General features: G+C 46.6%; 1 protein-coding gene across 1 annotated transcript in view; it reads left to right on the top strand.

Moving 5' to 3' along the window:
- The window catches only part of LOC134338073 (potassium voltage-gated channel subfamily KQT member 4-like), a 224352-nt gene that overhangs the window by 94346 nt on the left and 106121 nt on the right, over positions 1 to 23885 (top strand). The window contains exon 8 of the mRNA XM_063033606.1: positions 18758 to 18846. Within this exon, the coding sequence (XP_062889676.1) occupies positions 18758 to 18846 (89 nt within the window). The remainder of the gene's footprint in view (positions 1 to 18757; positions 18847 to 23885) is intronic.

Consider the following 23885-nt stretch of genomic DNA (forward strand, 5'->3'; position numbering starts at 1 on the left):
AAATGCTCGAGTACCTTTGGACAATTCTGAAAGGAGATGGGAGGATCGTAGTGGGAGTCATCCGTACTGAGTGTAGAGTCAGCAGAAGACCCTAGTTGTAGCAGAAAACTGGAAAATATAGCAAGCTCTCCTTTCTGGATATAAATATAGCTGATGACTTTGTCTGTTGAAGGTTCTTATCAAAGGTCCACTTCAAAAGAATAGCTTGAATACGTTAATCACAGATTATTGTAGAACAGCAAGGAAAAAGAGTTTTGGCAGGGTTATTGCTGAACTTCTCCCACTGCTGAATAAGTTCTGGCTGGCCTCATGGCGAGCAGCACACGTCCAAGCTCTCTGAGATCAGGAGTGAGATCTTGGGCAGTGTCCACTGTACCGTATCCGATTGATCAGCCACATGCTCCTTCACCACATTCAGTGAAACGGCACCTTTCCAGACAAACTCAGGGTGACTTGACGATGAAATCAAACCATTTCCTTTTCCATTACCAGCTTGCCCCAGACAAACTTACAAGTACATCACCCACCAAATTAATTCTTAAGCGCACCTTAAGCACAAGGTTAGATCTTCTACATCTGCCCGTCCAGGAGCAAGTCTGTGGCAAGCAAGAGGCCACGAAACAAAAATGCAAGTGCGAATGTACGGTGCCAGGGACAAAGTCTACACGTGGATCTCACTGGAAGGAAACTGGCTACAGGCTATCACCTCGCATTGTTACAGTCAAGTAGCAGAACTTGAGCTGAAGATGAATGAGTTGTTAGACGACATCTGGATCACATACTTTTTATTTGGAGATGCAATGTGGAACAGACCCTTCTCACCCTGCAAACCTCCTATTTCACCCTAGCCTAATCACAGGACAGTTTACAGTGGCCAATTCACCCACCTGCAGGTTCGTCTTCAGACTGTGGGAGAAAACCCACGCGGTCACGGGGAGGATCCTACTCAGTCAGAGAGTCGGAATCGAACTCCAGACTCTGACGTCCCGAACTGTAATAGTGTCACACTAACCGCTACGCCGCCAGAATCGGAATTGCAACCGGGCTTACTATCACCGGCATGCATCATGAAATCTGTTAACTTAGCAGCAGCAGTTTAATGCAATACATGATAAATATAGAAAAAAAATCAATTACAGTAAGTATGCACAGCATATTAAATGGTTAAATTAAATACAGGGCAAAAACAGAAATAATAAACTATGGCGCCCAGCAAAAATAAATCAACTCCAACTTGTACAGACCCTGGGAGTGGGGGAGGGGTGTCAGAAATGTTGAAGCCCCACTGAGATTCAAACTCACATCCTCGGGTTTATAAGACTGGTCTTCTAACCACTAATCTATGGAGCCTCCTGAAAATAGTAGGCAACATGCTAAACGAAGGGCTGGACTGGGATTTGAACCTGGGCATTTTATCCCCAAAGTGACCAACATAGACCAACAAGCCCCAAGGCCAGCGACTGGTGGAGGAGCCAAGGGAGCTACCCAAGTACCCTCAGCTGTGAAGCCAACGTCCCAGCAGGTGAACCATGGATGCTTCATCAGGAGACGAAAAGATTTACAATCCACTGCCCTCAACATCAGTTAACCAGGAAGACCAGTGAGAGAAGCTGCCACCGTGCGGTGGTTCACAAAGTCCATCAGCCAGGTGACCAGTACAAAGCGGGATAGGTGTTTCCTCATTTTTCTCATTGACCTCACTTCTTCCTTCCCTCTGCAGTTCCTCTGTAGTCAGGATGCACAACTGTACCTCCCTCCCTATCATCTTCAACACAGATAACCCCAGGTGACCTCTGCTCACTACAAATGCATGGCCAAACACCGAGTAATCACATTGTCAAGTTCACCACTGACATGACATTGGTGGATCTCATCACCAATAACAATGAGATGGGCTACAGAGAGGAGGCAGAGGAGCCTGAGGTTCGATGCCAGGCAAATAACCTCTTTCTCCATCAGCAAGGCAAAGGAGATGATGACCAGCTTCAGGAGAACTCACATAACTTGCCCTCCTCTTTATAATGGCAGCACAGCAGCGGTAGCAGCAAGCAAACCCACATCTCGCACAACCTTTCATGCCTCTACTTTCTGCGGAGGCTGAGGACAGCTGGACTACGCGCAACAATACTCACATCCTTCTACACGTGCGCAGTGGAGAGCACCCTAACGGAAACGGAAATGCAGCAGACAGTAAGGCTCTGCAACAAGTGATCAAAACTGCACCAGCCGACCTGCCATCAAGGGCATGTAGAGAGGTGCCAGAAGAGGGCCGGTAATGTCATGAGGCATCTCACCCACCCTGCTCAGGGACCTCTTGTCCCTCTCCCATCAGGGAAGCACCACCAGACTCAAACACAGTCACTCTCCCCAAGCAGTAAGTCTGATCAACACCACCACCCACTAACCCACCCCTCCACAACCCCCACCACCACTACTTTATCATTTCCTGACTGAGTCACCTCTTGTACAGACACTCCTGTGCCTCCCAAAACTTTATGGATTTGCAGTACAATCAATCTATGTATATAAACTATCTTATGTACTTATATTTTTTTAGATTATGAGAACACTCAGTCCTCGTTTATTGTCATTTAGAAATGCATGCATGCATTAAGAAATGATACAATGTTCCTCCAGAGTGATATCACAGAAAAACAGGACAAACCAAAGACTAACACTGACAGAACCACATAATTATAACATATAGTTACAGCAGTGCAAATCAATACCATAATTTCATAAAGAACAGACCATGGGCATGGTAAAAAAAAGTCTCAAATTCCCCGAGACGATCGACTCCCGAGTCCCCGATAGCAGGCGGCAAAGGGAGAAACTCCCTGCCATAAACCTCCAGGCACCAACAACTGCCGATGCATTGGAAACACCCGACCACAGCCGACACTGAGTCCGTCCGTCCAAAAACGTCGAGCCTCCGACCAGACTCTCCGCTACAGCCTCCCGAGCGCCATCCTCTGCCGAGCGCCTTCGACCTAGCCCCGGCCACTGAAACAAACAAAGTTGAGGATTCGGGGCCTTCTCCTCCGGAGATTCCGGTTACCACACAGTAAAAGTGGCAACGAAGCGGGCATTTCAGAAGTTTTCCAGATGTTCCTCTGTACTCTCACATCTGTCTCCATCAAATCAGAATTGTGCACGGTCCCCTACTTGACAGATTACAGATATCATTCAGCGGAGAGGCTGCGCGCGCTGCGTCACGCCGCCATCTTCTCCTCCCTCCCTTATTTATTGTGTTCTTTATCTTATTGTATTGTTTTGTGCTCCTTTGGATTTGGAGTAACAATTATTCCATTTTCCTTTACACTTCTGTACTGGAAACTACATTTAACAATCTTGAATCTTGAACAACCTACAGCAGGAAGGTGAACCGTACTGTGCGGTGAATCAATTGGGCCTCCTGTGCACGGGGGGTGGGGGGGGCTCTTTCGTTTTGCGTGGGCTTTCAAGTGCGCACGTGCTCTTGTCTCGGTGGGCCCGGTCCGTCGGGTCTCGATTGGTCTGCAGTCACACGTAGGAGAGTCCAGGTACTGGTGGCTGTGTGAACCAGGTAGGGTCCTTCTGAAATCTGGTAGTATCCAGGATACTGAAACGTGAATTGTATTTTATTTTAAATTCCAGATTTATTTAATTACTTACTTAAGCCCATCACCTCGACCGTCCTGGGCCAGTCTCCCAAGTTTTCCCAGGTGTAGCGCATCTACTTGGTGTATCCTTCCTCTCCCAGGGATGAGCTCTTTGGAGCTTCTGTTGGCGTTTCTGTAGCTCTGGGTTTTTACGGGATGGAGTTACTCGCCCCATGCCCAACCTCCTCCTGTCCAGGTTTGGGACCGTCCATGGAAGAGTTAGGTATATTTAATCACACGAATTTAAACTTCCCAGATGCCGTAGTGGGATTTGAACTCACTTCTCCATTTCAGCAGCCCAGAACTCTGGCTGCTGGGCCCTGACCATTAGGCCATTTGTGCTTTCATGTTAAAGTTTCTAAATAAAACTAAGCTTCTGTGCTCAGATTACAGCAAGTACAAAGATATAGCACTGCAGGGGATGCCGCATACCGGAAATGGCACAAAATAGAGCATTTAAAAGACTGTAGAACTGGACCATGCCTGCCCAGGGATCGGGGATTGGCCACAGGACAAAGCTGAGGAGGAATTTCTTCCCTGAGGTGTAGCGAATCTTTGCTCTTCTCTACCCAAGAGAGCAGAGCAGGTTGAAAGCTGAAGACAGACATTGAATATGGGAAGGTCCAGAGGCTCAGGAATCAGGCAGGGGGGTAGAAGGTCAAAGGTCCTATAAGTATTTCACTGAATGGTGGAATATTCCTGTTCCTATTTCTTAAGCTCTTAGAACACAGAAAAATTACAGAGGAGAGGGAGAAAATACATGAACAGAATCACCAGCTCTTTGTATCTCCTCCATTATTTGATTGGCATTTCAGCAGCTCAACCCCATTAAACTTTGCTCCACTCCTCACAAAACAATATTCATACTTGTCTTAAATATTGTACTTGCTCCAGAATCCGCCAGCACTTCGGAGTGAGCAGCAGACTTCTGTCTCTGCATGCCTAGGGCTTGTGAAGTACAATGCCCCATTTCATTTACAGCTGGTTGCCTGATTCGGTTGTAACCAGATATAATGTCCTGCTTCAAATCCTTGTCCCAACACCACATAAGCCCTATCTTTCATTCATCATAGTTTCGTTGGTAGGCTTGGAATCTACACTCCAGTCTTGGTATTTGGCATGTGATTAGAGAGGAAAACTGCCACACTGGGAGGGTCTTAACCTCAGCCAGGAAAGCAGCTGGAATGGACCGTCACTAGTTCATTCCAGACCGAATTGTCTAATTGTCCGATTGTCCAGTCTGTGACTCATGCAGCACACATATCACACAGTGAAGTTCACCTCCATCCAACTTTGTGTTTCGTCATGTCATGCCAGAGTTTTGGGTATTGACTGAGAGTCAGGGGTTCGAATCCCACTTCAGCAGCTTGTGCATTTAATTTCATGTCATAAAATCAACGTGGAATTCAAAACGAAAATCTGCTCTCAGTTAACTAGCAGATTAATTGTTAACTAGCAGATTAACCACCTGGTTGAGTGTTGCCCTCCAGTGAAGTTATCCTAACCCACCTGTACATGTCACTCCGGAGCCACCAACCTGGCGCCTTCTCCCTCCACGTTCAATTTACATTGCTTTCCGCACCTTGTGCAAGTCAGGTGGAAACCTTGCAGTTTCTTTTGCATTTTTTGTCTGTTTTTTTATGAGGCCGTGTTGCTAGCTCAATGCTCAACCCAGCACGGGTGGAAAGTGTGCTAGGAGCCGGCTGGATTCGAACCCGGGACCACTCGCCCCGAAGTCCGGTGTGGATGCCACTAACCACCGGCTGACACATCCTGGGAATAAGTAAGGCAAAAAATAACCTGGCGAGTACCTGGCGAGACTGTCCCACTGGAACCGTGTCCCCTCACTACTTTCTCGAAATGCAAGACCTAAAGCAGTCTACAGTGCTTAAACCGAGTCCTAATTTAGGCTGTTATTTTTTAAATGTACTCTGACATCATTAGTTGGATGATAATGAAGGGAAAAGCAATGAGGATCTACATTGATAATAGATGTGTTATGGGATATTCAGCCGGGGCATTCCAACATGCAGCACGTAAGGGAAGAGTTAAAGTTGATTCACTTCTCGTAGCTGCTAAAATGCGTAACATGAAACGGAAGTTTGTAAGACAAAATGGTATTAGTCTGGTAATCTATTAGTATTATTTTGTCTCTTTTACTGCTTTATTAATTATTTTTTCTTCCTTTCTATATTTTATTATTTATATAACTCCAGTGGAATGTTTTCATTTCACAACACCAGCTACAGCACATTTTAGGCACTGTGGACCATTCTGAGCTTCATATTGTAAGAAATAGGAGATTTATGGGGACGCTGCAAGAACAGGGAACTGTAGCTGTGGAAGACTGGGCACTTTGCGTTTATTTTCTTTCTGGAACAGAGGAAGCTGAGATGTGCAATTGAAGAGCATAAATAATGAGGGCCTGAGGTGGGATAAATTGGAAGAAACTACTTTCATTAGCAGAGACCCTAAAAACACAGGAGGGAGGTTCAAAATAATGGTCGGTGGGCTGGAGAGGTTGTCTATTTCCCAGCTGCAGGCGGTGGACCTGGAAAAGTTTGTCAGCCAAAAACTTCCACCACTTTGATAAAGGGCCAGGCTCTGCACCTGAAGATCAGTGACCTACAGGGCTACAGATTAGGCAATGGGTTTATGGCTTCTTCTTGACCAGCATTGGTTAGATGGGCTGAGTGGCCTGCTGCGTTATCAACATTCTCTGATTGGAAATGCAACAGTGGTGATGGCTGAAGGAAGGTGGTAAAAGTCTGTCTGGGTAACTGAGGGAGAGGAATTAACGCTGAAAGCATTAGGTTAGGAGAGGAATAAACTAAGTCAAGAAATATAAGAACTGGGTGTTGTACAATCATCAGCAACTATATCTGTTTCTGATGGAAGGGCGTTAATGAAGAAACGCACAGTTTGATTGTTAGCCCATGTACCCAGGCTGTATCCTGGGTTAAGGAGAGTCTATCAAGGGGAGGCTGAGACTATATAGCAGACAAGCAGCCTAGGTGTCTATGGAGCAGTAAGGATGGGTTCCCAGGTGCTGTGGGCAGTCCAAAGCCCATCTCCTGCTAGGGCAGTAATTGGTTAATGGATGGGCAGTACTGTGTGCCTCTCCTAATGCTGTGTCGTCATTGGTTCCTTGAGCAGGTGCCCTTAGAGGTGAAGTGAAAGTCTCAGGCAGGGAGTTGCAGAAGGTTCAGGCTGTACAGAAAGCTGAAACGGGAGGGGTACTGGGTTTGGTGATGGATAATGCTGGGGTTATCAGGATCCACTGGAGATGTGGAGGTTGGTGGGGTAGAAGGTGAGGGAGTTGCTCTGGAAAGGAGGGCAGAGGCTGGGACCTCTCGCCTGACTGGGGACAAAATGGACTCGGGCTTGTATTCAGCTATTTCAGATGACCAGCCAGTATGGCCTACAACCCGCATTCCAGCACATAGTTTCTGTCTCTCTCCTTCTGCTATTTAAGATTGTATTGATCTCCTCCTAATTACACCTCCACCAGTTACCCTTCTGGGGCGGCACAATGACACAAAATGAGTAAAGCTGCTGCCCACAGCTCCACAGAACTGGGTTCGATCCTGACCTCTGGTGCTGTTAGTGTGGAGTTTGCAGGCTTCCTCCAGCTTTTCTCCCACATCCCGAAGACGGGCAGATTTGTGGGTTATGTGATCACTGTAAATTGTCCCTAGTGTGTCTGGGAGAATGGGTGGGAGAGGAGGAGGATAAAAAGAGGTTTGTTTAGGCTTAGGGTAGATGAGTGGTTGCTGGTTGCCATAGCGATGATGAGCAGAAAGGGCTAATTCAAGCTGTATGATTGTATGACCATTTATATTCCAATGTTACCACAATTTGTGTCCCTCAATATCGCCCAATTTACACCTTCCCTTTTGTCTTTTCACCATCCTCTGCAGCATGATCTCCTGCTATGCACAGTTCTAATGACATATCACTGACCTGCGGCACTTATTCACAATCAGTCCAAGCTCCTTAATGTTACTGAGAATAATTTGCTCTTTTGTGGTCATTAAAAGGAGTTATGGCCTATCATAGATCGTTGGAGATTTGCCTGAAGATTTAGTGCTTCCAAAATAAAATTGGAAGACCTAACTCGAAGCAGAACCAGTCCTTGGGCGTTTTCCTACAGCACTACTTTCCCTAGATCCACACATTCCTTTTTTCCCCTTAGAGTCCAAACGCATGGATATATTCCATGAAAACATATCCACTCTCCTCCAGGGTAAACAATCCAGGCTCTTCACATCTTCTCACTCCATAGTTGTTCCTCCTGATACTCTTTTGGGTTGTTTGCCTTCTTAGTTTGGGCCACCACCAAATGCTGGACAGTTGGACAGTGTCGGCCGGGCAAGTGTGATGCATCCAGATGCGTTCCCAACCCTGAATTTCTTGTTCAGGCAGACTTCAAAATTGGTAATTGGTTTATGAATTTCATTTGTTTACATATGATATAGACGCACCATTCCACAGGCTCTAGTTGGACCACATCTGGAGTATTGCATACTGTTCTGGTCGCCCCATTATAGGAAGGACGTTGAGGCTTTGGGGAGGGTGCAGAAAACGTTGCCTGGTTTTGAGGGTATGCACTATCGTGAGAGGCTGGACAAACTGGGGTTGTTTTCTATGGAGGACTGATGGCTGAGGGGAGATCTGACAGAGGTTTACAAGGGGACATAGCCTCAAGATTCAGGGGAGTAGATTTAGGACGGCGATGAGGAGGAACTGCTTTTCCCAGAGGGTGGTGAATCCAGGGAATTCTCTGCCCAATGAAGCAGTGGAGGCAGCCTCAGTAAATATATTTAAGACAAAGCTGGATAGATTTTTGCACGGTAGGGGAATTAAGGGTTATGGGGAAAAGGCAGGTAGGTGGAGATGAGTCCATGGCCAGATCAGCCATAATCTTTTTGAATAGTGGAGCAGGCTCGACAGGCCAGATTTCTTATGTTCTAATGATTTTGAGAGGCATAGGTGGAGTGGACAGGGAGTATCTGTTTCCCTGGGTTGGATGTTTTTGATTTGCGTTTCAGCCAGTTCAGCACAGCATTGTGGGCCGAATGGCCTGTTTCTGTGCTGTACTGTCCGATGTTCCCTTTTCTGGACAATTACATCACAGTTGTACAAAAGAATAAAAACCGCAAAATATAGTGTTCCAGTTACTGAGAAAGTGTGGTGTAGGTAGACAAATAACTGAGGAGCTGGACTGACAGATCAAGAGTTCGTCTCTATCATGAGAGATCTGTTCAAGAGTCTTATAACAATTTGGACACTACCTCACTTCTTTTTCGTATACAGTATTTCTGTTTTTGCATGTTTTTTAAACCTATTCAATACACATAATTGATTTACTTGTTTATTAATTATTATTCTTATTTTATTTATTAATTTTTTTGTCCCTGCTAAATTTTGTTTTGCATTGAACTGCTGCTGCTAAGTTAACGGATTTCAGCAGGTGATAATAAACCTGATTCTGATTCTGAACCTGGTGATATGTGTTCTCAAACTTTTTGTATCTTCTGTCCGATGGTGGGAGGGGAGAGAATGGCCAACTAGGAGCAGCCCTTAGCTATGTGGTCTGCTTTTCTGAAGGTCTTCTTATTCAGGACTCAATTCCAATCGAACCCCGGTTTGCTCTGGTGTGTGGGTCAGCTGAAGGCAGGATGTAATGTGGTAAATGTGCCTGAAGATTGTTCCCGATGTTGGGGAAGTCCAGAACAAGGGGTCACAGTTTGACGATAGAGGGGAAGCCTTTTAGGACCGAGATTAGGAAAAACTTCTTCACACAGAGAGTGGTGAAACTGTGGAATTCTCTGCCACAGCAAACTGTTGAGGCCAGTTCATTGGCTATGTTTAAGAGGGAGTTAGATATGGCCCTTGTGGCTACAGGGGTCAGGGGGTATGGAGGGAAGGCTGGGGCGGGGTTCTGAGTTGGATGATCAGCCATGATCATAATAAATGGCAGTGCAGGCTCGAAGGGCCGAATGGCCTACTCCTGCACCTATTTTCTATGTTTCTATGTTTCTATGAATGCTCTCGTGCTCTGGAGAAGCCAGGGCTGTTCTCCTGGGAAAAGGGGGATCTGAAAAAGAATATTTCAAATTATAGCTTTAATTGTAAAATTCAAAAGAGAGCTGGATAGATAGCTGAAAGGAATTAATTTTCAGGGCAGAGGAGTGGGATGGTATGGAATGATCTTTTGTGAGACTGGTACAAACACAATGGGCCAGGTAGATTTCTATTGTGCTCTAAGTATTGTATAGTGCTTTCCAGCCATGCCCAGGGGTTTGCTGGCTGTTACAAGAACCAACAGCGATAAGGAAGTTAAATTCAAAACAGTAACCAGTCTTAAACAGATACCGGAATGGACAACAATTGTGATTAGTAAGATCTTTAAGACATGAAAAAAATTGATTTAATCAAAAAGAGACTGGATCTCTGCTATCCACACCTGATGGAATAGAGACTGGATCTCTGTCCCCAACACTGTCACAATGGGGGTGCTGGTAGTGGACCCAAATGCAAGACACAGACACTGAAGTACAAGGAACAGGACTTGACTAGTGTAGGGACGTGACAGGATACAGACAAGGAGCAGGGACAAGAATGCAGACTTGGGCTTGGACCCCGAGCCAGAGACTGGACAAGGACCCAGAACCTGGGTCTTGCCTTGGGCTCGGGCCCCAGAACCAGGCAAGGACATGACATGACTGCAGGACTGGAGGCTGGGGTCTTGAGGCTTGAGGCTTGGGGTCCTGAAGCTTGAGGCTTGGAGACAGGCTTAGGGTCCTGAGGCTTGAGGCTTGGAGACAGGCTTGGGGTCCTGAGGCTTGAGGCTTGGAGACAGGCTTGGGGTCCTGAGGCTTGAGGCTTGGAGACAGGCTTGGGGTCCTGAGGCTTGAGGCTTGGAGACAGGCTTGGGGTCCTGAGGATTGAGGCTTGGAGGCAGGCTTGGGGTCCTAAGGCTTGAGGCTTGGAGACAGACTTGGGGTCTTGGCTCTTGAGGCTTGCAGGTTGGGGTCTTGGAATGTGGAGGCTGATAACTCGGAGGCTGGAGCTCGGAGACAGACTGGGAACTGTACATCAACATAGAGCCGGGACTTATCCTTCAAAAAGCTGAGACTGAACTTTAACACGACACCAACATGAGACAGGACAGTACATAGACATAGAACCGGGACTTAGACAAGCCGAGACTCAACTTCTTCTCCACACCAAGGTGGGACAGGACCATCCGTCGGGTAACGGCAGAACGGCCTGACCCCACAGAGGCAAGGACAAAACAAGACAAGACAGGACCCCCTGCAGGGCAATGGCAGAACGGCCTGACTTACCCCATGGAGGCGAAGACAAGAAGTGACAAACACCATAGAACGACAGACAGTTCCATCTCTGCTCCAGGGAAGCTCCAAGTCACAGTTACGGCCAGCAACCTCAGCTGGCTACGGAAACAGCCGGATCCCTACCTAGCTCAGAGACGGCCACTCAGCTGGCCCAGGAGACGGCCGAATCCATACCGCAAAGACAGCTCCGACTACTGACAGCAAGGCTCCATGGGGGGATGGTTCCCCAACGCGGCCTAAAGATGGCAAGTGGCCGCTCTAGCCTTCCACCAGCAGATTGCTCCCAGGGAATCTAGACAAGACAAACCAGCAGCTCACACACAACCCCAAGGCTTCTTATATTCCAGGCCCCAAGATGGGAATTAGGTGCCTATGATTAACTCAAACAAAACAAGGGACAGCTGGAAGACCCGAAGTCCTGAGCCAATGGCCTGGACCATGAACCGGAAAGCGGACTTCACGGACCGGACCATGACAAACACCTGATCCTGGATCTCTGCCCTCAATACCTGATAGAATAGAGACTGGATCTCTGTCCCCAACATCTAATAGAATAGAGACTGGATCTCTGTCCCCAACACCTGATACAATAGAGACTGGATCTCTGTCCCCAACACCTGATAGTATAGAGACTGGATCTCTGTCCCCAACACCTGATACAATAGAGACTGGATCTCTGCCGTCCACACCTGATGGAATAGAGACTGGATCTCTGCCCCCAACATCTAATAGAATAGAGACTGGATCTCTGTCCCCAACACCTGATAGTATAGAGACTGGATCTCTGTCCCCAACACCTGATACAATAGAGACTGGATCTCTGCCGTCCACACCTGATACAATAGAGACTGGATCTCTGTCCCCAACACCTGATACAATAGAGACTGGATCTCTGTCCCCAACACCTGATAGAATAGAGACTGGATCTCTGTCCCCAACACCTGGTAGAATAGAGACTGGATCTCTGTCCCCAACACTTGATACAATAGAGACTGGGTCTCTGCCGTCCACACCTGATACAATAGAGACTGGGTCTCTGCCGTCCACACCTGATAGAATAGAGACTGGGTCTCTGCTGTCCACACCTGATAGAATAGAGACTTATCAAGCGTCTTTGACAGTCCATGTACATCGTCAACCACATTGGCCACCCCAGCCCTACTTGTCAGCTCATCAGAAAGTGCAGTCACGTGATGAGCACGGTCTGCAGTGAACAAATCCGTGGTGGATTAATACACGAAACACTGAAGGGGCTCATCAGGTCAGTCAGCATCTATAGAGAGAAATGAACAGTTGACATTTATTTTATTTCCCTCCATAGATGCTGCCCGACCTGCTGAGTTCCTCCAGCATTCTGTGTGTGTTACCAAAGATTTCCAGCATGTGCAGAATCTCGTGTGTCCATGCTGCCTTTCCTTCACTTATCCAGACGTCCAGTGACTGTGGGTTTTGTCCCATCAGTTTCTGCACAACTGAGGCTGGCCAGCACACACTGTATTCATTCACTTGGTCCTGTATTATTGTCAGTTCTACTCACCTCTACTTCATCAACAACTATGGTCAGGAAATAGCCTTGCTGATGGGTAGAGGCAGATGTGTGTTTTTCAGACTGGAACTCTGTAACAAGTGGAAATATCATATGGATCAGGGCTGAGCCGTTTGTTGTTTCTGATATGGTATATCTAAATGGCTTGAAGGTAGGACAACAGTTAGAGAAGTCAGCAGATGACACAAAAGTTGGTAGAGTCATAGTGAGGGTTGTTGTCTACAGATACCGTGGGTCATGAATCAACTGGAAAATTGGGCAGAGACTAACAGAAGGAATTAATTCCAAGTAGCTGTGATGTAACACATTTTGGAAAGCGAAATTCTGGTAGGACATATAGTCTCATTGGCAAGGACCTCAAGTGTATTGATGTCCAGAGTGACCTTTAAAACAAGTCTACAGCTTGCAGAAGTTGGGAGCACAGGTGAATGGGATAATGAAGACACTGTTTGATGGTTTTTGTCTTCAAAAGCTGAGGCATTGACTATACCATTGGGACATCAGATCACAGCCGTTTAAGCATTATGTAGCCTTCAAGAACTTACTGGACATACCCAAACCAAGAGCCATGGATGAACCAGGAGATTCATAGTCTGCTGAGGGAAAAATCTGTGGCATTCAATACCATTGATACACAACTATACATGAAGTCCAGGTACGGCCTATGGAAGGCTATTTTAAAAGCAAAAATACAATTGCAATTGAGGTTTGAGACAGTTTTGAGTGCACGACTGATCTGGCAAGGGTTCCTACAAAGAGAAACCTCACATCATAAATGGCTGTAATGCTTCACTCCCAGATGAGTTGAACACTTTTATGCATGCTTTGAAAAGAAGAATACAACTACACCTGTGCACATCCCTGCAGCATACGGTGACCCTGTGATCTCTTCCTCAGAGGCTGGCATCAGAACGTCTTTCAAGCAGTGAGCTCTCGCAAGGTATCAGGCCCTGTTGGTGTACCTGGTAGTGCTCTGAAAGCCTGTGCCAACCAGCTGGCAGAAATGCTCAAGGACATCTTCAGCCTTTCATTGCTCCTGGCAGAGGTTCCCACTTGCTTCAAAAGAGCAAAAATCATACCTGTGCCCAGGAAGTGCAGGTTGAACTACCTCAACTGTTGAACCAGTGGCCCCCACACCCCACATCTAATGTGATGAAGTTCTTTAGTGCCTTGAGAGGTTGGTCATGCCCGGAATTAACTCCTGCCTGAGCATGGACCAGGACCTATTGCCTATCACCACAATAGGTCTAGAGTGGAAACAACCTCACTGCTCTTCACAAGGCCTTGGATCACCTGGACGTCAGGCAGCTGTTTATTGATTACAATGCAGCATTCAACGCAACCATACCATCAGTTCTAATCAAGAAGCTCCAGTATAGGAGCCTCCGTACCTCCCTCTGCAACTGGATCCTTGACTTCCTCACTGCAGATCGGAAGTACATCTCCCGCTTGCTGGCGTTCAGCACCGGCACGCCTCAGGGATGCTTGCTTAGCCCACTGCTCTACTCGCTCTACACCCATGACTGTGTGGCTGGGCCCAGCTCAAATCCCACCTATACATTTGCCGACAACACACTGTTGTTTACGGAATTTCGGGTGATGACGTCGAGGTGTGCTGGAGTGAGATAGGTCAGCTGATCAAGTGATGCCGCGACAACAACCTGGCACTCAACATCAGTAAGACCAAGGAATTGAGTGTGGAGTTCAGGAAGGGGAAGTCGGGGGAAACCTCACTTGTCCTCAATGAGGGAACAGTCCCAGAAGGTGAGTACTTTCAAGTGCCAGGGTGTCAATATCTCCAAAGGTTATCCTGGGCCCAGCATATTGATGTAATTGGAAAGAAGGCATTCATTTCATTAGGAGTTTGAGGAGATGGTATGTCATAAAAGACACTCAAAAATTTCCACAGATTTACCGTGGAGAGCATTCTGATTTGTTTGGTAAGGAAGAGCCACTGCACAGGATTGGAAAAAGCTGCAGAAGTTTGTAAACACAACCAGCTCCATCACTGGCACTAGCCTCCCCAGCATCCAGAAAATCTTCAAGGAGTGATGCCTCAAAAGAGCTCGAAAGGAGGGGAGGAGAAGATGGCAGCGCGACGCAGTGCACGCAGCCGCTCTGAAATGATATCGTATTTGTAAGTAGGTACCGTGCACAACGCTAATTTGATGGAGACAGACGTGAGCAGCATGGAGGAACATCTGGAGAAACTTCTGAAATGCCCGCTTCGCTGCCGCTGCTACTGTGTGATCGAGAATCTCAGGAGGGGAAGGCCCCAAATCCTCAGCTTTGCCTATTGCCTGTTGCCAGGGCCGGGGTCAAAGCGCTCGGCGGAGATGGTGCTCGGTTCTCAGTGTGGGAGGACTGGTCGGCAGCTCGAAGTTTTTGGACAGACTCAAGAGTCGGCTGTGGTCGGATGCTTCCAGGGTGCTGCATCAGCAAGTTTGTGACACTGGAAGCTCATGGCAGGGAGAGTTTTTTCTTCCTTCTACTGTCTGCGGGAGATGATGGGACTTTCGAGAGACTTTGAGACTTTTTTTTACCATGCCCATGGTCTGTTCTTTATCAAATTACAGTATTGTTTTGCACTGTTGTAACTATATGTTATAATTATGTGGTGTTTGTCAGTTTTTCAGTCTTGGTTTGTCTTGTGTTTCTGTGATATCATTCTGGAGGAATATTGTATCATTTCTTAATGCATCCATTACTAAATGACAATAAAAGAGGACTGCATGTCCTCATAATCTAATCTAATCTAATCTAATTTATCACTAAGGGCCACCATCACAAAGAACGTTCCTTCTTCTCATTGCTACTGAAGTCCCGGTTTCACTGGGCTCAGTGGACCTCCGCTTGCACCATCGAATCACAGTCCCCCACCGGGTCGAATCCTATGACCAGTTTCTCTAGCGTCTTCTCTCTTCATCTCCCGCCGAACCAATCCCTTGCTTCACACCGGTGTCAGGCACACGAAAAAAACCTGCTCCCCTGATCGGACGGCTCACATTCCAAAGCACCCATTATCACTAACCATAACCCAAACACTGCTTCTGCAGAAAGACCATTACGTTCACAGTGAAACCTTTTCCAGGGTGTTACACTACTATCAAAGGCAAGGTACAGGAGCCTGAAAACACACACTCAGTGACTCAATGTTTCAGGAACAGCTTCTTCCTCTCCACCATCAGGTTTCTGAATGGACAATGAAACCATGAACACTACCTCACAAATTTTCCTGTCTTTTTGCAACTAATTATTTAACTTAAATATATATCATTGCAATTTATATATTTATTATTATGTATTGCATTGTACTGCAGCTGCAAAACAACAAATTTCACGACATACACCAGTGATATTACACATGATTTGATTCTGAAATAGATAGTGCAAAAGAGTAATAGTTAGGTATTGTTCATGGCTTCATAGACTCATCAAAACTCTGCTGTTGGAGAGGAACAAGCTGTTCCTAAATCGTTGATTGTAGGTCTTCAATCTCCTGTACCTCCTCCCTGATGGAAGTAACGAGGCAAGGGCATTCCTGGATGGTGAGGGTCTTTAATGGTAGGTGTCACCCTCTTGAGGATGTCTTTGACAGTGGAGAAGTTTGTGCCCGTGATGGATCTGGCTGTTGTCTCTTTCGATCCTGTGCACTGGCATGGCTTTCACACCAGGCAGTGAAGCAACCAGTCAGAATGCTGTCCATCGTACTTCTGTAAAAATTTGCTGGAGTCTTTGGTGACATATCAAGTCTCCTCAAACTTCTCATGAAGTATAACTACTGGTGTGCCTCCTTCGTGATTGCATCAATGTATTGGGTCTAGGAAAAACCCTCTGATATGTTGATTCCTAAGAACTTGTAGCTGCTCGCTCTTTCTACCACTGACCCTTCAATAAGAACTGGTATGTGTTCTCCCAACTTTCCCTTCCTGACATCCACAATCAACTTCTTGACATAGAGGGATATAGGCTTAATGAAAGCAAATGTGTAGATTGGCATCACAATTGGAATGGATGAAATGGGCCAAAAATGTGCTGTACAATTCTACGACTACGTCTCAGTGCTTGATACTGAGAAGGGCTTTTGCTACTTTAACTCTAAACCGAGCTCAGAATATTTTGCCCAAGTATGTATTTTTTATATTTCTCAAGAAAGAGGCCACTCTTACAGTGTCAAGATGGTGCTGGTGACTAGTGGTGATGTTTTGCAGACAGCTCACAAAACTACTAGATCCTCTAGTGGATATACTTCCGATCACTGCAGTCTGCGGCCTATAATTTCCCTTTTACGGATGTACTTTTGAACCGACTAAATGGTCTGGCGTTTTTGCAATCTCCTGGGGGGGGGGTTCAGTGAACTGGACTCTCAAGAGAGTGCAGGTACAGCTGGGACAGTCAACGCTGCATCGAAGCCTGATAGCAGAAGACGAACCCAAGGTTATCTCCATTACTCTGTGGCGATTAAAGCTTTGAGGACGAGAGCAGAAAATGTGTGTGTGTGTGTGTGTGTGTGTGTGTCTGTGTTTTAGCGAATTCTACTGCGTTTGTCTTTTTTTAGTTAATGCCTGTAAGTAGGTTAATCTCTAGGTTGTATATGATATACATACTTGGATAATAAATTTGATCTTTGACCTTTGAACTCAGCCTCTGGCTTGCAGAACAATTCCATTTCCCATCCACACTAATTCACAGAATCAATTAACCTCCTAACACGCATATGTTTGAGGTGTAAGAGGAAACAGGAGCACTCAGTGTAAGCCCATGGGGCTACAGGCAGAACATGCAAACTCCACACAGACAGTGCCTGAGATCAGGACTGAACGCAGGTTGCTGGAGCCATGAGGCAGCAGCTCTAGAAGTTGTGCCAGGTATGTTTGGTGTCTTTGAGTATGGTCTGACCACTTCTACAATGAAATGGATCGGTTTATTCAATCTCACTTTGAGCAATGGGCCAGACTTACTAAACCCACCCAGTAGAGGACTTTTCTCATTGAGAGCGCAATGAGAGTGAGTTTGTTAGTAGGTTTGAGAGGGAAAAGAGTGAGTCATCATCCATTAGGAAGGCTGGCTGCAGAGAGATGAGTTGGCCACAATTGACCTCTTAGCCGAAGTGTTAATGTTTAAAGCTGTGATGTATCTATTTCTGTCATGAAGCAACGTTGGCCAAGAGAAGTGAGCAGTGTAAAAACAACAGAGGTGCACTTGTAGGAAGTCTGCTGAGCGACTGACATTAACCAGGAAACAAGGAGAGCTTCTGCTCACTTTCAGAATGGTGTGGTGGAATCTTGAACTTACTTGGCATCCAGATGAAGAAGTAAATCTGTGATAATGCAGTTCATTGTTGGCACTGCATCATGCCAATGAGGGTCCGTGCTGAAGTGTATGAGACCAGGCCCTGGTTCATTGTTGGCACTGCATCGGCCAATGAGGATCCATGATGAAGTGTGCGAGACCAGGCCCTGGTTCATTGTTGGCACTGCATCGTACCAATGAGGGTCCATGCTGAAGCCTGTGAGACCAGGCCCTGGTTCATTGTTGGCACTGCATCGTGCCAATGAGGGTCCATGCTGAAGCCTGTGAGACCAGGCCCTGGTTCACTGGGATGAGGTGAGTATTTCCATTACTTGTGTTAATAAGGTGTCTACTGTCAGGGGTCCACTTCCCGTCACCCCCAGAAACCAACAGAGCCCAGAAGAAACTAGGACTGCATGCACGGTCTTCCTCTGTGAGATGTGAATCGGACACTGAATCAGATGCCCAGCTGGACTGGAAGGATGAATTAGAGCTTTCTGCTGGCCTGGTTGCTGGCAAGGACACCAGCTGGGCAAGAGAGTAATGCCCACAGGCAGTGCTCCCACACAAAGTGCAGCCTGTGACCACCACTGGAAGATCACTGGCAGCGTCACTGCCTCGACGAGTGAAGTAAGTTTTCAATGAGAAACCGTTTTAACTCAAAGGAACATAATGCCCTCGGACCACCTTCAGTGTGGCTGCATCAACTTTGGTGCCGAGGTTCCCACAGGAGCTGCAGATTAACGAACGTTAGTGGGCAGCAGGCAGGGATGGTACTGGCTGGTCACTCCTCACATCCAAATCACTCATTTCAAACAGGTGGATACCCCTGTACGCTGTCCTGCCTCTTGGTTTGCTTTTCCCGGTCCTGTCCTGTTCGATGGTCAGTGTGTGTCTTTCTGTTTTTATTTATCCAGGCTGCTTGGCGTCTCTACTCCACAGATGTGAGTCGGCCTTACCTGACTGCCACCTGGTATTACTATGACAGTATTCTACCTGCGTTCAGGCACGTACCCACACACCACTGAAGTAACAATTCTTTACTCTGACCTGCCTTTCAGTCCCCCTGTCGGCTGCTGTCGGCTCCCCCTCAGTCTAATTCGCACTGCTTACAATGAAGAGAAAGCACTGATTTAATTGGTCTGTCAGGCAGATCCCCACGGGATGTACATCACGCTGTCATAGACTTCCTCCCTAATATTCACCCGGGGAGAAATTCCAGTAACTCAACTTGTGTGAGCTTTCAGGTCGAGCCTTAAAAAGAGAGCTCGTGATTTTTGCCCTCCATTGGGGGAGGAAAGTGAGCCCCAGATTTCTACCCCTCCAGCCCGCAGTGCTGCTGCTGGAGGGCATCACTGAGGCCAAAGGAGAATGGATCTGATTTGACTGTGCTGCCTCCGGTGGTCGCAGAGTCTGCCAATGCTTATTCTCTCAGTCCGCCTGGAGGGTAGAGGCAGATGGCTGCGAGCGGAAGCCGCTGGAGAGTGAAGAGGGTAGGGAAGTGGGGGAAGGATGCTCACACTCACTGTTCCCCCTTTCACAATTCCTCTTCCCTCGTTGCTCACTGGTTCATTGCTGACGTGACACACGTGTCAGTCGCAACTCAGTCCTGTGCCCAAGTGACCAGCAATCTACCCGCCTTTCCGATCCTGGGTGATAGCACAGCTTGCAAACTTTTAAACCAGAATAAACAAACTTCACCGAGGTTGGAAGTTTCCCCTGATGGCAGACCAATAATACGGTTTCCTTTCTCTTTGTTGTGCATTTTGCTGCTGCATTCCTGCCATACTCACCGGTAATTGAAGGCTATGTGTACTCCTTGCCTGTGATCACACTAGAGGTAGCGGTAGCTTACGCCACAGCGTCAGACCCCTTACCCTGCGCTGCTCCGTGTGGAACCAACTTTCTGTCTGTAGATTTTCCATGAAGCACCCATGACTACTCAGGCATGATAGACTTCTAACATTTTAAATAAGGCCACACAGGCTGACAGTAAAATATCAAATTGTTTTGATTCAGTGTGATTTCCATCTGCACACAATGGTCACCCGCGTCTGGTCCGTTCTCTACACGAGGTAAAGTTGTTCAAGTCTTCCACCGCGATTAAGCACAGAGTGACACTCAAAACACATTAGTGCAAAGTGTTCTCCTCTGGGTCGCAAAGGTGAAGAAGCACCCGAAAACCATCTTTCCCATGTGAGATACTTTACCTGTGTCAGCGTGTGTTCCTGGTGGAAGAAAATAATCCAACATTCACTCATTTTCCCAAGCCACCTGTTTTGTGAAAAGTTAATCAAAGCCTTGCTCTCCTGCATTTTTTCCCTGACCAGAGAAGACACTTACAACGGTATCTTAAACCCCACTAAAGGTACCACCACATCTCAAAACACAGATGTCCAGAAACCTACCAAATCTTAATTTATTGTCATTTCCTTTAATTATGCTACTGGTGATGATAAATTTTCATGAAATTAAAAGCAAGCTTCAGCCAACTTTGAAGAAAATCAAGACAGATTTCATTTTGATCTCATCAGCTAATAAAACTTGCAATTTTCTTTTAGTAATATTCCCAAGATAAAGCAGGTGGGACGTTAATTAATTAACATGATAATTAATTTTATAGTTCAGGAGCAGGAAATTATCCAGGACCCTAACCATAACTCGACATGTTCAAACTATTAGTTTCAAAGTGTGTTTTCGCAGTTGCTAACATCGAACAAATTAATCACTTTCCATAACAATCTAATCAGCTTCCAATCGTTTTAAGAGCCTAAGCTTACGTAAATGCAGCAAGTCAGTTCTATGTTTCGAATATTCCCGTTGATGATTTCTGTCCTATACAGAAACCCTGGAAGCTTCTCTAGAAATATCCACGTGCAAAGTTCCTTGTCCTTTTGTCAATTTGTTGAACTTAACTTGATTATTCAACATGATTCTGAACAACTTTATTGTTGAATAATATAACCTCAACTGTAACTAACTGTCAGTCCCCGCTCCACACTGCCTGACCAAAGAACATCCTAAAATTTAACTGCTAGTTTTCCATAAAGAATGGCCATTTCTGTGCCATCTGTGCCATACTGTGCCATCTCTGCAAGGGTAAGGAGGAGATACCATGACCCAACCAAGTCAACATCTCTGTGCCCATTCCAAGCTGGGACTTCCTGGGCAATGCCAACAGGAGCAACCCCATCAAACTGATGCCCATCAGTAGAGTTAAACAGAAATGCAGTCCCACAACCAAGTCGAGAACATCAAGCCCACAAAAGAGTGCCTATGGAACATGCCTCAAACTTTATTAACAGGCGGTGAGATCCATCACCTGATTACCTGGCCCTTTTGCACCAAGATAAATTATTTGAAGTAAAAACTGTTCCTCCAGCAGAGCCACACTTCCACTGGAGATGCACAGTTAATCCTGTCGACACATCCGGAACCAATTACCTCATTGAAACCAGTGCCTGCCCTCACCTCCTCGCTGGGTAGCAGGAGGTGTCAGTGGCATTCCAGACCCATCCATTCCTCAAGGAAGGGAGGACACCCCTCCGGGTTGTCAAATGCTTTTATCAGGCAGCTGCTTATGGAGCAGTTGGGGGGGCTGATATCTCGGTGGAGATGGAGTGCAGAGACTCCCCCCGTGACTGTGAGCAGCATTTGAGCATCCCTTCTTCCCGGCTTATGGTGGGCATTGAACCCTGTCACCTAGGCTAGCTGTGTGACATGGACACACTTACGGGCAGGCAGGAGCTGTGGATGGCCAGGCAGAAGGTGAAGCTTCCTGCCCCAACTCTCATCCTTTCCCCAAGCTTCCCAAAGTATGCTGCAACAGGGGCGGCTATTTGAAGCAATTTCTTAATGCTTCCAGCAAAGATTAGTTCAGAATTCTGCTAGCATAGAGTGACAGGCCCTTCTGCCAAACCAGTCCATGCTGAGCTCTGCCTACTCTGCTGGGCAGCATGTGACCCATATCCCTCCAAGACCCACCCACCTCTCCATATACCTATCCACATGCTTCAGAAAAGACACGGTTGTATCTGCTTCGATCACTTCCTCTGGAAGCTCGCTGTATACACCCGCCACCCTGTACATGAAAAGAATTGCCCTCGGGTTCATTCTCAATCTCGCCCCCGTCACCCTAAGTCTCTGCTGTGTGATTTTGGACTCCTCTACCCCAGGGAAAGGACTGTTAGCATGCCTCTCATCATTTTGAACATGGCTATAAAGTTGCCCCTCACTCTCCTGTTGGTGCTTGATGCCAGATCCTGTGACCCAATAGGGAGATGCTACAGGGATGATCCCAGCCTTCTGGGCTGGCCCGTCTGTCAAAAGAACGACGTTAAATATATCAGGTGTAATACCGATGCCTCTCATTCCCGGGTTATTGCTTGTCTTCCTGCACTTCTCAACCTCTGACCTCACAAACAAATACTACAATACGCCAGATCCTTTACGTAAGAACTGTTAATTCGGACTGCCCAGGAGGCTTTTTGCCTTCCGTCGATTTGATGTTACTTTTGACTTAGTTCTACGTCAAATTACCTATATAAATAGACTTCACAGTGCAGTTTCAAGTTACCTACACAAACAGACTTTACCGTGCAGTTTCAAACTTCATTCACCAACAGGAGAAATACAATAGGTCTGTCTCCTTCTAAATTCAGGAGGCTCCTAAATATCCATATTTATGTCCCAATTCATAATACTTAAACCATAAGATATAGGGGCAGAATTAGGCCATTTGGCCCATCGAGTCTGCTCTGCCATTTCATCATGGCTCATCCATTTTCCCACTCAGCCCCAATGTCCTGCCTTCTCCCCGTATCCCTTCATGCCCCGACAAATCAAGAATCTATCAGTCTCTGCCTTAAATATACCCAATGACTTGGCCGCCACAGCCGCCTGTGGCAACATCTGTACCTGAGAAACTCGCAAATCTGAGCTTCGGATTCCCCTGGTCTCAGATAACAGATGTCAGAGCTGTATGAAGATCAGAGCCACAGGGGTTCTCCTGACCACATGCACCGAATGTGCTATAGATTGAAGCTGTGCACTGTGCTCCCCCTTGTCAAGTTCAATTTCACTGAAATCAATGGAAGAAAGTTTTAGGTACAGCGCATAGCTCTACAACCCACTTCCACGGTACGCTGCCACAGACCAGTTTCTGCCCCGTTCCTGACATCATTGAGCTAAGGATCTTTAACTCATTGAAGATGTAACCAGCAATTGCCCCGAACTAAGGACTTCATCCTGATGTTGCATTTTTCTTTATTGTTTGAAATAACTAGAAAAAAATTATTTTGAGTTGTCATGTGGTTTAAATGGAAAATATTGTTCAAAGCTATATCAATGCAAAGGAGCTGATTCTGCAATGCTGCTATAGAAACCCAGTAGAACGACACTGGAGGCTTGCTTCATCCGCGCTACCTGCCTCGCTCCCTCCCAGCAGTTACCTGCCATTACTGACTCCCCGTTATGCAGCTGTTTTATTTGCTCAGTCTGACTGAACGGTCCTCCCAGTCCCTGCCTTTGCTGCATGTGACGCTCTCTTCTTGAACAGAAAATCTAACTTTCCCTCTTCCAACCTATTCCGACTCTCATCCTGTTCCCCAGTCCCCTTCCCTTCCCGTTTGCTTTGCCTTCTCTCTAAGGGCCCTCTAGTGTTGCTTCAGAGCCCTGTTGATGATGTAGCTGGCTGTCACCTTTAGCCATCTGGACATTAATTTCAATTGCTGATGGCCACGGTCCCGTTCAGTGCCCTGATGTTAAACAGAGCCACCCACTTATCTCATAGAACTCCATTAGTTTGAGCTTGCATTGGCAGAAGGTTTGAGAAAAGGACAGTGTTTACAGTGGTGAGGTGGAGTGATGAGGGTGAATGTCTAAAATGCAAATAACTCCCTGTCAGGGATAACAGAGAGGATGCAATCTGCTTTAGTTGCTGAGGGAGACTCGGTTTAAGTGTAATATTTCAAGGCTGGTCGAAGGACATTTCTACTCTTTCACTTTCTGGTATTATCTCTGTCAGCTGAAATGACTAATATCTCT

Source organism: Mobula hypostoma, chromosome 26 (assembly GCF_963921235.1).
Source record: "Mobula hypostoma chromosome 26, sMobHyp1.1, whole genome shotgun sequence".
In the NCBI taxonomy this organism is placed as follows: Eukaryota; Metazoa; Chordata; class Chondrichthyes; order Myliobatiformes; family Myliobatidae; genus Mobula; species Mobula hypostoma.